This window comes from Epinephelus lanceolatus, chromosome 20 (assembly GCF_041903045.1).
Source record: "Epinephelus lanceolatus isolate andai-2023 chromosome 20, ASM4190304v1, whole genome shotgun sequence".
NCBI lineage: Eukaryota > Metazoa > Chordata > Actinopteri > Perciformes > Serranidae > Epinephelus > Epinephelus lanceolatus.
The window spans coordinates 3,936,524-3,951,104 of record NC_135753.1 but is presented as its reverse complement, the minus strand read 5'-3'; the positions used below and the strand labels follow the sequence as shown (position 1 = coordinate 3,951,104).

At 40.0% G+C, this 14,581-nt stretch overlaps 1 protein-coding gene across 1 annotated transcript in view; it reads left to right on the top strand.

Moving 5' to 3' along the window:
* The window catches only part of inhbaa (inhibin subunit beta Aa), a 29,023-nt gene extending 16,943 nt beyond the window's left edge, over positions 1 to 12,080 (top strand). Inside the window, exon 2 of the mRNA XM_033638501.2 lies at positions 6,935 to 12,080. Coding sequence (XP_033494392.1) covers positions 6,935 to 7,755 — 821 coding nt within the window. The 3' untranslated portion in view covers positions 7,756 to 12,080. The remainder of the gene's footprint in view (positions 1 to 6,934) is intronic.
* The last annotated feature ends 2,501 nt before the right edge of the window (positions 12,081 to 14,581 follow it).

Below are 14,581 nucleotides of genomic sequence, written 5' to 3'. Positions count from 1 at the left end.
GCACAAAGTAGGCAGCTTCATCAGGGCTCTAAAGACTGCCGATGCAGCTGGTTTGATATGAAATGATTCATGCTAATTTGTTTGCTAATTTGTAGAAATGGTAAACTAAAAATGGTGGGATTTGGTAGACGTAAGATGTTGTTTCCAAAACTCACAGTATGTGTGTGTGTGTGTGTGTGTTTGAGGGGGATTACAGAGGATTTAAAAAGATTGATCATAAACTCAGAGTCCTTTTAACAACATACCGATCAGTGTTTGCGTCCCATGTTGGCAGGAGCTCTTGTTTAGCTTTGTTAGCTACTTAGAGAGGCCGCCTCTGATAAATCAAACCAAAGTCATAATACGCCCCAGGGGCTGATAGGAGAATTAAGAAATGTTTGGAGGCTGTTGCAGATAAGGATGATGATGATAATGTTAGGCTCAAATGTCAGTGTATTGTTCTTGATTTCTGCATCAGAGATTTGAGCTTGTGTCGAAAGCCACTGCTGAAAATCTTTTCTCTGTGAGGAGCGACACGCTGAGAAATGTCAGACAGAACTGAGACAACGTCAGTGATGATTTTAGATGGATGTTTGCATTTGTTCAAGGTGGACATTAAGTGATCTTAATTGTGTTTTTGTGTTTTTGATTGCTTAAACCACCTTTGTAACAGGATAAACTGGGTTTGGATGACCATAACTGATTTTGGGTCAGCATAAAATGGGTTTGGATTAGCTAGTTTTCAGTGTTCTGATTTCGAAGGTCTAAACTGTGATTTTGGTGGTCTTAACTCGTTGTTCAATGGTTTAAAATGGGGTTTTTTTGGGGAGTTTTTCCTTATCCGCTGTGAGGGTCCAAAGGACAGAGGGATGTCGTATGCTGTAAAGCCCTGTGAGGCAAATTGTGATTTGTGATATTGGGCTTTATAAATAAAATTGATTGATTGATTGATTGATTGATTGATTGATTATTAATAGCCTAGATGTGTTTTGATTGTGTTAACTGTGTTTTGATTGTCTAAATTAAGGTTGTTATTACAGAAAAAAATAAAATAAGGTTTTGATACACCTAAACTGTGCATGGAATAGCTTAAACTGGGTATTTGATCATCTAAAATGCTTTTTCCTTTTTTTTGGTGGTGGTGGTGGTTGACATTACATATATGATGATCTAACTGGGCTTTCTCTTGTCTAAATTAAGTATTTGAAGCTTAAACTGGGTTTTGGATAATCTAATCTGGATTTTAGAGGTCTGAAGTCCCAACCCAGATACGGTTTGTAAAAATCCAATTTTGGACATTTTATGGGTGGAACTTGGTATTTGATGGTATGAAGTTGGTATCTGATGACCTTAACTTGTTTTTTGATGGTGTAAACATATGTTTTAGGTGGTATTAACTTGGTATTTGATTGTCTGTTTGATAGTCTAAAATGGGCATGTAATTTTAAAATAGTAAATGATAGTTTCTTGTCAGAATTCCCTTCAGTAAATCCTGCCCCTGGCATTATCAACCTCCATACTTGTTTTATTACTTTTTTAATCCGACAGGAGAGTTGATGTAAAGTAACAGGAGAACACTGATCTGTAGTTTGTGTGTGTGTGTGTGTGTGTGTGTGTGTGTGTGTGTGTGTGTTTCAGTCTACTTCCTCTCTGCTGTGTTGTCCAAACACAGAGACTGCATGACGAACTGTGTTGGACAATGCAGACGAGGGCCAGAAATCAGGTTTTATGAGTTGTTAAGACATCAGTTTGTAAAGATCAGTCTTTTGTAAATGGAGGGGGATTACAGGGAGAGAAAGAGAGAGATGAGCTGTGAGGAGAAGACTTGCAGAGGTCGGACAGACTCCAGGAAACACAAAACTTCTTACAAGTCTGAGTGTAAATGAGCTCCTGGAACTTGTTGTTTCTTACCTGCTCTGTTGACTCTGTTTTCCATGTTTTAACACATTAAGTACAAGTTAGACAAACTTGTATCATGAACATGTTTTCTGTGTTGGGCCTCATAGTTCCAATGAAGTAATGATTTAATGCTGCAGCATGCAATAATATTTTAGACAAGTTACACACAGTGTGTGATGTATGTGGCAGGTGTTTCCATTCAGCTGAGGGCAGGAGTTCATGAGAAAATGCAAAAACTATTCATTATTCACTATTCATGTTCTGTTTTAGAATGGGGCATCTCTGCACCAAACTACACTAGTTTTTCTTTACATTTTAGGAAAATCTGTCAACATGTTTTTACACTATCCTGCTAAAAATACAAACAAGATACAGCTTGTACAAAGAGACAAAGGATTAATATCAAGTCTGTCTTGTGGCCAAAAGTATGTGGACACCTTTGTTCACATACTTTTGTTTGTTTTGTGTTCAGAGCTGAAACAATTAGTTGATCAATTTTGAGAGCATTACACATTACACATACACATTTTGTAGATCAACAATGCCCAAACGTCACAGATTTCAGCTTCTTTGATGTCTTCTTTATTAGTTTTGTCTTTGTTTTTTAGACAAAACTAAATAAATTGTGACTCTAGGAAATAATGACAGATATTTTCACTATTTTCTGATATTCTGTAAACCAAACAAATCATCCATTATTTGAGAAAGTAGTTGTTGGTTGTAGCTCTGTTTGCATTCAAGGAGCTTTCAACATCTGAGATGAGTGACCAGTAAAAGCCTCGTGAGAGCTGAGCTGTTGAATACTAACAAAATAATCACTTCACTCAAATGTTACACTCCGGTACAGTAGGAGAAACTCTTTAACGATTTATCCACAAACATGTAACAAAGTCTCAGAGAGATAACCTCAGTGAGAAATTACAGGGAATTAATTTTTGGCTAACTTTGAGTTTAAGCAGCTGATACATTCACTGTCACGTCAGGCCGATTTTAAAGCTAGCAGAATGTGCAGCAGCAGCAGCAGCATAGCAGTGCAGCTCTTCCTTAATGATTCTTCAGACAGATGTGTGACACAACTCAAAGTGAACATGTGAATGTAAATCACACTGATGCAACAGACATCTGTCGACAGCTCGTCTGTCATTACAGCCATAATAACCAGCTCTACATTAGCTGTCTTTGGTGTGACTGCACTCGCTGTTACAGCTGCTGCTAATGTCCTGTTAGCATTTCCTCTGACTGGGAGGAACTTTCTAAAAATGCTGTTCCCTTCAGGAACACTTCTTCAGTCTCTAAACCAAAGCTTATAACCTGTGGTGGAATGTAACTAATTTACTCAAGTAAACTGAGTACTTTTGTCTGGCCCCACTGTCTATTCCACTACACTTATCTGACAGCTTTGGTTACTTTACTTTAGATTTAGATTTTTACACAAAAAACATATGAAAATGCACAAGGCATTAGTCCATTGACCAAACAGCGTATTAATGAAAATGAATGTGTGAACTATTTTGATGATTGAAGTCATTTTTTCCTGTAAAATCTTTTCATGGCTCAAGCTTCACAAACTTTCCCCTTGAATAATGTTAACAATTGTAATGTATTATTAATAAGAGTAAGGTTAAACAAACAAACATTGTATAAAAGGGGGTTTTGATGGGCTAAGCATGGTTTTTGATGTATAAACTTGTTTTCTGATGGTCAAGGCTTGGTTTTTTGTTGGTATAACTTGGTTTCCTGTGGTATGAATATGGTTTCTGATGGTATAAATTTGGTTCTTAACGCTGAAAGCTTAATAACCGTGATGTTTGGACTGCTAGTTGAACAAATCAACAACAGGCCACAGTCTGTCCCAGCATGCACTAAACCAGTTAAGAATCTTAAGTTAAGAATTCTTCTTCTTCTTCTTCCAGCAGCTTGAATCAACTTCACAAACACTATTCTAAGAAACAATGAATGAACAGAGCTTTTATTTTTTAATCTTACTAAAGTGGTGGTGATGTAAGTGAGATAATCGCCTCCGAATTGTTGGTTAAACGGCGTTAATGGACTCGCTAAAGTGCCGGCCGCCTCCACACACACAGACAAGCCGCTCGTTCACACCGTTTAACAGAGCATCACTGCTGCTGACATTCATAAACTCCCAAATCGTGACTTTGATGTTCTGTATGGACGCCTACAAGCGAGAGACATTACAGAGAGAGGAAGAGAGAGAGAAAGAGGACAAGGTGATGCAAAGATCTTATGTAACACTGGTGGATGGTAATTGGGTCCTCAAACCAGTGATTAGCTCGCTGCTTGGCCTGGAGGTTTCAAGGAAATGTAAAATACAGGTCTGGACGTGTGTGTGTGTGTGTGTGTGTGTGTGTGTGTGTGTGTGTGTGTGTGTGAGAGAGAGAGAGAGAGAGAGAGAGAGAGAGAGAGATAGTTTGCACTGAAAAACATAAGACTGACTTTGACAAAGAGTGTGTCTCTGTGTGTCAGGACACAAATTCAGCCAAGAAAAGTTAGGATGTACAAGCGCTTTCAAATCTGTCACATCAAATCCAGTAAAAAATTAAAGACCGACAATTAAAACGGACCACTGAATTTATTACAAAAAATGTTTTGACAAATGACTGTTGGTGTCAGGTTGGTGAAACAGACTCCAGAAAAACAGCCATCAGAGAATTAATTTAGCCTGATACATTACATTACATTACATTAGTAGTCAGCAGTCCCTCTGTGACAAGAGCATCAGAAAATTTCAGATTTTTGTCACGTAAAATGTCTTCATTAGTGTTTTTACCACTTTTAATCAAATGGTCTGTTTGTTTTGGAGAGAGAGGAAACCTCTGTGGATAAGTCAGCTCCTGGTAAAAACCTCCTGAACAATGAACACTGAAGGAATTCTAACCAGAAGTTAGGGCTGGGCGATAAATCGATTTTAACGATTAATTCGAATTTGTAGTTTAGGTCGATTTGTTTTAATGAAAATCGAGTTTCTCTTTAACATCCGCCACCGACCCCCCCCGCTGGGCTCCCATAGTTCAGAGTGGGCTCACCCCTCCCCCCCCGCGCGCTTGATACACAAACATCATGGCAGCGAGTGGGGAAGAACTCGTTCCCAAGAAAGGGAAGGAGTTCGGTTTTGTGGCATCAGACACAGAATAAACAGCACCTCGCTGCAAAGTGTGTTTGAAGGCTGTTGCTACCCAAGGTAGCAGTACTACCAATTTACTGCAGCACCTCAAACAGAGGCATGCTGCCGAGTGGGAGAGGTGTTGCTCCCAACGAAAATATCCCTATTCAAGTGCTTGAATTTGTTATTTACGTGACAACGCCTGAACGCAATACAGGCTGGTTCAGACCAGGCTCGGTTATAATTGTCTCAGACTCGGGGAAAATGCATTCCGAGCCGTGCTCTAGTGTGCTCAACTGTGTCTGTGTGTGTGCGCGCGTGTGTGTGTCTGTGTGTGTGTGCATCGGGGCCGAACTCCGCCGTGCGCAACACAGAGCAGAGGAGGATTGTAAACATGCACCCTGTATAGACAGAACTGACATGCCGTTGTGTAAACAAGATAAATAACATAAGGCTCTTTAGTTAGTTTAATAAAAGGACATGGTATAGACTTGTTCTATAGGAAAGGTGACCTTAAATGACTTGTGTTGTGATCTGGAGCTATATAGAAAATTAAATTAAATAAAACTAACTTGATCTTTAAAGGGTTGGGGGCAATTTAATGGTAGGGGAAACACTGCCGTATGATGAGAAAGGGGCCCGGTGGAAAGCGATCACAGATGCAGTCGCAATGTATCTTGCAAGAGATATGGTGCCCATATTTACCATGGAAAAGCCGGGGTTTATTCACATGGTGAAAGTTTTGGAGCCCAGGTACGTGCTACCAGGCCACAAATATTTTTCTGAAAATTGATTTTAAGTAGAGGGGGAAAATCGATTTAAATCGTGCATCAGATTTGAGGGAAAATCTGACAGACCAGCGAGGGAAGCGTTCAACGAATCAGATGTAAGATGTGTGAGAGGAGAGAGCTGTCTACTTAATATGATGCCTGTTTCAGCAAATCACATTCCACAGATGATTATTGTTCACTTCAAGTGAGGCGAACCTCGCTCAAGACTCTTAACAAAAACCACCAAGAAAGATCACGATTCCTGCTGTATCCTCTCTGCATAACCCCTCCTGGCTAACACAAACGACCAACTCTCTGAGGTCAAATTAAAAAAAATAAACTGCAGGCATTTACCTTCGAAAACAAAACTTTGTTCTCTTAACAGTCACAGCTTCTCTCCTGCTGACCTGCAAGCACTGAAACTTTCCCATAATTCACCAAACAGGATTACACTTTGTAAACAGTTCAGTCATTTTTTTTAGTCGAGCTGCTGTAAATTCAGTGGTTCTGGGCTGCAGTAATGACAACAGAGCTCCTGGTGGGAACCATTAACTGGTTTAAATGCTGCCTGACTCCAAAACCTCCGACCACTGCTGCTGAGTCAGCAGGAAGAGCCAATCAGCATTGTGTGTGTGTGTGTGTGTGTGTGTGTGTGTGTGTGTGTGTGTGAGGTCATGTTAGAGGTGGTAACATAATGATAAGTGTGTAATGTGTGTGTGGATGACTCTATAGCTCAGATGTGGCCTCACTGATCATTCGTGTGTGTGTGTGTGTGTGTGTGTGTGTGTGCGTGCGTGCGTGCGTGCGTGTGTGGGTGTGAATCCAGTCTCTCTCTTGCACACACACACATTAATCGACTCCAGTGTATTGGCGAGGCGTTCCAGGTCTCTTTGTCCTGCAGCAGATGAAGACATCATGTATCTTCCACCACAGAGTTGAACAGTTTTAAAGTGTGTATGTGGTCAGATTATTGACTGTTAACTGTTGCCGTGGTTACCTGCTGTTAACTGTAATTTACCAGTGATTTAGAACAGAAGTTAAACTTTTGACCTCAATGTTTTAGCCAGTCAGAGACCAGAGTTTTACTGCTAAACTCGCCTCACTGACTCTGCACTGTGACATCACGATCATGTTGTAACAATCTCTGTCTCTGTGTCTGTTTCAGGTGACTCTCAGGGAATGGTGAACTTCATCCTCTCTAAAGAAGGAAGTGATCTCTCTCTGGTGGAGCAGGCAAATGTCTGGCTGTTCCTCCGTTTGGCGAAGACAAACCGCAGCCGTGCAAAAGTCACCATCCGCCTCTTCCAGCAGTGCCGGCTACCCAATGGACGCTCGTCTTTGCCGCAGGATGACATTCTCCTGGCGGAGAAAACTGTGGACACACGTCGCAGTGGCTGGCACACCTTCCCGGTGTCAGCGGCGGTGCAGGCACTGCTGGAGAGTGCCGAGAGCACGACGCTGAGCCTCAGGGTCTCCTGCCCGCTCTGCGCAGATGCTGGTGCAACGCTGGTCCTGGTCTCCAGTGGCTCTGAGACATCACAGCGCGCCAACCAGCGGGAACAATCCCACCGGCCCTTCCTCATGGCCGTGGTTCGGCAGGAGGACGCCAGTGACTCACGGCGGCGCAGGAAGCGTGGGCTGGAGTGTGATGGGAAAGTCCGTGTCTGTTGCAAACGGCAGTTCTACGTCAACTTCAAAGACATTGGCTGGAACGACTGGATAATTGCGCCCCCCGGTTACCACGCCAACTACTGTGAAGGGGAGTGCCCCTCCCATGTGGCGAGTATCACCGGGTCCACGTTGTCCTTCCACTCCACTGTCATCAGCCACTATCGCATGAGGGGCTACAGCCCCTTCCAGAACCTGAGGTCATGCTGCGTTCCCACTCGGCTACGAGCCATGTCCATGCTCTACTACAACGAGGAGCAGAAGATCATCAAGAAGGACATCCAGAACATGATCGTGGAGGAGTGCGGCTGCTCTTAAATATTAACATCTGAGCCGGGTCGATCCGGAACGAACTGGACTGGAGAGGTGCAGACAGGTGGAGGACTGTAGAACCCAGAGAGAGAGAGAGATGCTGGGAGGAGATGGAGGAAGGAGAGGAAGATGAGCAGGTGACTTTGTGAGCATTGTCACTTTTATCTCCACCATTTCATTCTTCACCTCCTCCCTCCATCTGCCCATCACTTGGGGTCGCTCTCTTGGAACAAAAACTTGTCTCCGTCCTCATTCAGCAGAACTCAGAAAGAGTCTCAAAGGCACTTTCAGAAAAAAAAAAGAAAAAAAAAAAGAATATCTAATATATTTTTGTTACAAAAGGAGGGAGCGAGGCTTATTTATGTGGCTGAGACGTTCAAGCACCACTCGACCTGTCAGACCGTGGAGAGACGAGGTGCCTGAAAAACTACTAACAACAAAATCTCAAAACTATGCAACTTGTTTCACGTATTACAATCTTATTTTACTTTGTCTCGTCTTTGTTTCCCATCTGTTTACTTTTTTCAAAATGTATGAGGAGGACAGAAGAAGACACTTTTGTATTATTTTTTTGTTTAAATTTGTGATGTGTGTGTGTGTGTGTGTGTGTGTGTTGAGAGATACTTGAAAGAAACAAGTTGGCCCGGCTGCTGGAACCAAACACTTCTTTTTGTTACCATGTTGATGTTATAATTATTATTGTCAGTAAGTATATTAATAATAATAATAATAATATTGTTGTTGTTGTTGTTAATAATATTTTGTTTGGCTGCATTTGTGTTATGTTGATTTTTTTTTCTTAAGAAACGTTAAAAACGTTTTTATTTTTTGCACTATAGAGACACGTGCTCAGATTAGCCGGAGTGAAGAGCCCCTCAGAGAGAGGACAGACTGGAGCTTCCTGTTCAGGTTACATATCTGAAAGCTCACAGATGTAGTCACCATGATGGGCCAGGTGTTGCTAATAAAAAAAAAGTGTCACCTGTAGGTTTCTGACGGACTCAAAGACTGAATTTTGGATTTACCGCTCAGTGCAAAGAAAATCCTAGTTTGGGCAAAATCTGTGTTGTCAGTCAAAGTAACACACTTTTAATGTATTTATTTTTTTTAGAGCTGTAGCAAGGGTTTTTTAAATCCTGAGGTCATGAGTAGACACCAAAAATAAAGCCTATAAAATTCTTAAACAACAGTATCTTGATTGTTAATGCTTTTAGTTTACTGTTAAAGCTGTTTTTCTTAAAAATAAACTGTTTAATTACATTGAAATGTACATTTCATGCTCAGCATTGAGTTCTAAATTTCTTAGAGCCTTGCAAAAAATCTGATTAGCAGAAATACTGAATCCCATTTTAGTTATTATTATTGGCGTGAAAGTGTTCAGTATCAAGTCTAAAATTACCACAAAATATACCAATGTGTAGGTTTTTAATTGTAAAATGTAAATTTCCTACCATGTTGCAATTTCACCCAAAAATACAGAGGATTTGATCATGATGGATGTTATGGCCTTGCTAAATTGTTTTATGAAAACAATTGAAAAATGCCCACCAAAGAAATGGAAATTTTTCAAATGTTTTCAAAGAATTGAAAACATTTGAAAAATTTCCCCCAAAGAAGTGGAAACAGATATTGAGCGCTAAACATGTAGACAAAATATTGTATTTCCAGAAATAAGTTTAAGGTTGGAACTACAGGCTAAGAAGCATCTGATGGGATAAACCAGCAGCCAACAGGTTTAATATGTAGCAGTGCTAGCCGGTTAATGAGCAGCGTTAGCAACTAAAGATGAAACATTTATCTGTAGCAAGCTTAATATTGAAATAATTATAAAATGAACATGACGTTTATACTAGTATTAATCTTATGAATGAGACCCCGAGTCCCCCAAGACCCCCCGCTAATGAACTTAACACAGGAACTTCCAGTCTGTCTGTTCAGATGCTATGAGGACTTTTGTTGAAGTGGAGAGTAAAAAGCACTTAGAAGAAGAAAAATGTAGATTTGGCTCATAATTAAAACTCTAAATGGACTTTTCTGAGATATACTTACAAAGCTAAGAGACAAAAATAAAACAAAAGATGTCTCAGCTCCCATAAGTGTCAATGTAGCAGCCTTTCTCAGTGACAGCTAGCTGGATGCTAGCCCCTCTGACCTTTGAAAAACAGAACAAAAAGACAGACTTAAAACACAAAAACAAATCCCTTAAAATGATATTTATATCTTTGTCTGGTGGATGTGTACATTATGTAAAATAGCTAACTGAAGGTGATTAGCATTAGCCAAGAGATGTCGGTTTTCATCATTAGGCCACTATGAACAACAACACATTGTCCTTCCAACATCCCTGGCTTCTTAATAATGTAACATTTAGGGCTAGTATTACATGTTTTAATGGGTTTATTCACAGAGGCTCTATAAATTGATATTTTTAATGTACTTTGATAAAGTTTTTGATCTGTTGTATATATGACACTTTATTAAAAACAAAAGTATTTCTGAAAACAATTGTACGTTAACATTAGGCTAATCCATCTTTGATTGATACCAGACATCAGAAACTTTATCTGTTAAGGGAGACATGGACTTGCCATTGAAACAATCTTAATCTAAACATTAATTAAGCTTGATTTAACTTGTTATCACAAGGCTCATAGAGTGCTGTGGGGATGATGCTTTTTGTAGGCCAATGCGGAAGTTAATGTTGCCCTGGTTCCCTCATCAAAAAGCCTATGGGATTTTTCCACTGGATTTTGGATTACTGCAGAAAAAGCTCTGTGGGAAACAAATGTTTATGATAATTCTATATTTTGTTCAGCCAGATAATCTTCACACATGAACACCACAATTTATGATTTTTGAAGCATTAATGGAATCACGACTTATCGTCGCCACTACAACAAGGCTGATGTGTTTGGTGTGATGATGTTCTATCATCTTATTTAGCAACTTGTTAGCAACTACCTTCTCTAAGACACATAAAACCCTTAAAATTTATGAGTCAGGCATTTACTGATGTAAAACATGAAACTCTCTGAAGCTTGGGACTCGTCCTTCCTGCACCACTCAATTGTCTTTGCCGTTGAAGCAAAAAGCAACTTAGTTGTGACCTTTACCCGAGTCAAATTGAAGGCGATCATCTAAGGGGAATTTAATGCACTTTGGATACATTTAAGTTGTCTTTTCACATGAGTAGCTTGTTACTGACCATGTAAACTTGCACAGAGCCTGCATGAATAAATCCCTTAAAACTAGCAGCTTATCTGGGTTTACTGAAGAAATTAATAAAAAAAAAAGATTGAAGTGTTTCAGTTTGTAGTGATAAGGAGTTTTACCAGAGAAGGATTAAGTGTATTTGTTAATTTTCCCAGAGTTCACAGTAAAATAAGAGGACTTTTGATTTAGGATTGTTGAGAAAAGATGGAAGGATTTTGTTATTGAGAAAACATTCAGTGTCCAGTTTTTAGTTTGCTTTAGAGCACCAAAGAGTTGGGTTTGTGCACTTGTTTGTGTGAGAGAAAAAGTGTTGATGTTACATTCAATGATGCTGAAAAAGAAAAAAGAGTTCATTTACAAACTGATTTATGTCAATTTTGTGGGAAAAAAATACAGAAAATTAACAGAAATTCATGTTTCGGTATCTCTGTAAAAACGTTTTTCGACCAGCACTGTAAAGTTAAACTTGCTTTCATAAAGAGGGTTAACTGATGTTTTATTTATGCTTCTTTTTTTCAGATTAATTTAGTTGTTGGTCAAAAGAATGGTGATGTTTTTGTTGACTGACGTCACCACCCTCTTCCTATTCCTCCCTCCCTGCACATCAAGAACTCCATTTCCCGCAGTGCTTTACTCTTTTATTTTATCTCATCACAAACTGAAAAAGACAATCCACAGTCACCTTGTTTTATTTTTGGGAGAAAACAATTTGGTCGTCTCTGTGTCATATGTGATTATATCAGTATTGTTGACTTGTTCACCAAAAGTTTCTGAAGAGTATTGGTCCCTTTTTGAAGAAGTCACATGTTATGTTTTTATTTCATTTCCGCTTTCTGTTGTTATTGTTTTAGAAGAGAGTGGACCCTCTTTTTCTGAACTTTTTGGGACAAACTTATAGTCCATCCTGTGTGTACATGGACATACAAATACGTACATACAAAATGTCAGTGCCGACAAAAATCCTAAAAAAATAACAAAAAAAAAAAAAAAAATAGGGAATAATACACGTATTTGTTCAGATTTTGTTCTTCTTTTTTTTTTCTTTTTTTTTCCAAGACAAAAAATACTGACACTGAACGAAGTGGACAAAGAATAAAAAGTCTATTTTTTATTCTGTATATATGGAAATCAAGATTCCAGTATGTTGCATTGCTTTGTTGTACAATTCAGATGTGCTTGTGGCATTTTTCTAATCTAATTTATTTTACAGTATTGTTTTGTTTTTGTTTTCTGCTTCACCATTAAAGCTTAAAGGATATACACAAAGGAGATGTGTCTGGTACTTGTCCCATGTATATTTGACTGACTTGACCTGACTTTATATTCTCTCCGTCAATATAAACCAAAACCCTTTCATTAACGGAGACTCAGTTTGGTACCAGTTAAGGAGAGGATAATTGCAATATAAGGTTATTTTTAGGAATCTGTGGCTGCAGAACTCCCTTTTCTCTGTTTTGAAAAACATAGCTACATTTAGTTCGTGTCGCACAACAATTTCTAAAAGTTGTAAAGCTTCACACAGGCTTTTAGTTTTGGGTCATGTTGACATTCATAGTGATATAAAACCTGCCTTGTTAAACTCACATATTAAAAAATGTGATTGCAAAAACTGACGCTGAGCTTTTCCAGCTTCAGAGGACAAGCGTTTAGGGTCGAGGCTGGAGCAACTCCAGTCAGCAAGGAGGAAAAACAGCAGGAATTCATTTCCTCAGCCCAGGCAAAAAAAAAGTGCAGGCACTACTAAAGCTGTGATACACAAGGCGAGAGGTTAAAAGGTCAGATGAAGCCCAGAGGCTTCCCTTCTCTGCCCTGTTAAACTTTAAAGCTGCTTAAAGATGACACACCTGAGTGTTTGGACAGAGCTACTGAAGTGAAAACAAAAAGCAAGTGGAACCAACAAAAGAGCCAGGTTTGAAACAATAATCACATCCAAATAACTGAAAGCCTTTAGATTCTACGTGTTCCTTAAGTTAAAAAAAACAAAAAAAAAAAGTTATATAAAAGTATTATCTAGACCCAAAGTAAAAAAATAAATTAAAACATTGGGCAAAAAAGCACATACACTTTCTGATTCATATAAAAATACAGAAGAAAAAACACTGGCACAGAAGAGGTACAGTCAGTGGTAGCTGACAAGAATTCTGACAGGTGTTGTTATAAACATGTTTTTTTGTTTTTTTAAGTTACAATGTGTAATTTACGTGGTTGTTTATTAGCAAATATCAACTATTGCTTTCATAAATATATATTTACTAAAGTGTAATGCAATTCACACACAAATGGAAGCTTTCTCATAGGCTTAGAATGATTTCTCTATATATACACAGGCAGGGCGCGGTCTGCTGGAGGCTGCCCTCTTGTGTTGCCATATTTGAATACAGTGGCCGAAAGGGATATACGCACTTCGCCTTTCGCGTTTACCTAGAACTTGCCGTCACTGGAGACGGTTAAGGTGAAAATCAATCTGGGGCGCTTCTGTGTGAACCTGCTTTGTACTTTTATGATTCTGTCGCACTTTAAATGGAGGACCACACATATGTTTTGCCCCGTAAGAGGGAAACCACGCCACCAAATAAAAGAAAAAGATCAGATGAGCAAGGATGGGACAAAACGTGAGTGACGTTGCTTATTCCAGGTGGAAAGAACTCCTGAAGGAGAAGGATTTCACAAGGGATGCTGAGGTTGCCTGCTTTCTGTTAGACAGGTTATCTAATCTGATATTTTAAAATCATTTTGGCTTCATGTTTGCAACTACTTTTCCCTCTCATCTAAGTTCGAATGGCAGCTACTTTTACATGCTAATGTTATCCTAGCCTTGGCTAACGTTGTCCCAGAGCTACAGCTAAATGGTTAGCCTAGCCTACAGTCTAATCTGTTGATTCCTCTCGCGCTGCTGCGAAAGCTGCCACCCTCTCCTCCTCCTCCTCTTCCCTCTGGGTGGCTGAGACACTAACGTTACCTCCTCGCCTGGCCGTTCCTGCACCGCCTCTACCCCCTCGCCCCCTTCCTCTCCCTGGTCTTCCTCCTCTCCCTCTCCCTCTTCCTCCTCTCCCTGTGTCCTGTGGAAGAACACTCTGGTCGTACCATCGTAATCATACCAACCTATATTTGCCGCACTGTGCCGTGTCCAGGGCAGGAATTACACGAGGGCCACGAGGGCCACAACTCTCGTGGCCTCCCAATTTGGCCCTGTGCCCTTGAAAAAAATATCTGCCCTAAGGCCACAGTGGCCTTGATTCCCTGCCCGCACTGCCCCAGGTGATTTTGGGGTTTTCTCCTCTGTCTCTTTCCTGTCAACACGGTTTTGACACCTGCGTCTATTGAGAAAAAAATAATGCAATGACATTCTGGAGTCTTATTGGGCAACATCAAAGATTACTCTAGTTAACGACAACTACGCTTGTTCTTGTGAGTAAGTGCAATAAAACCTCTGTCAGCCAAGCCAATACTTTATTAATACATGTGATCAGCATGCTCCTCCGAGAACCGTCATCTTATCGTGGTGGAGGAGTTTGAGTGCCCTAATGACCCTAGGAGCTGTGCTGTCAGGGGCATTTTGCCCCTGGTAGGGTTTCCCATGGCAGATTGGTTCTGGGCGAAGGGTCAGATGAAGAATGGT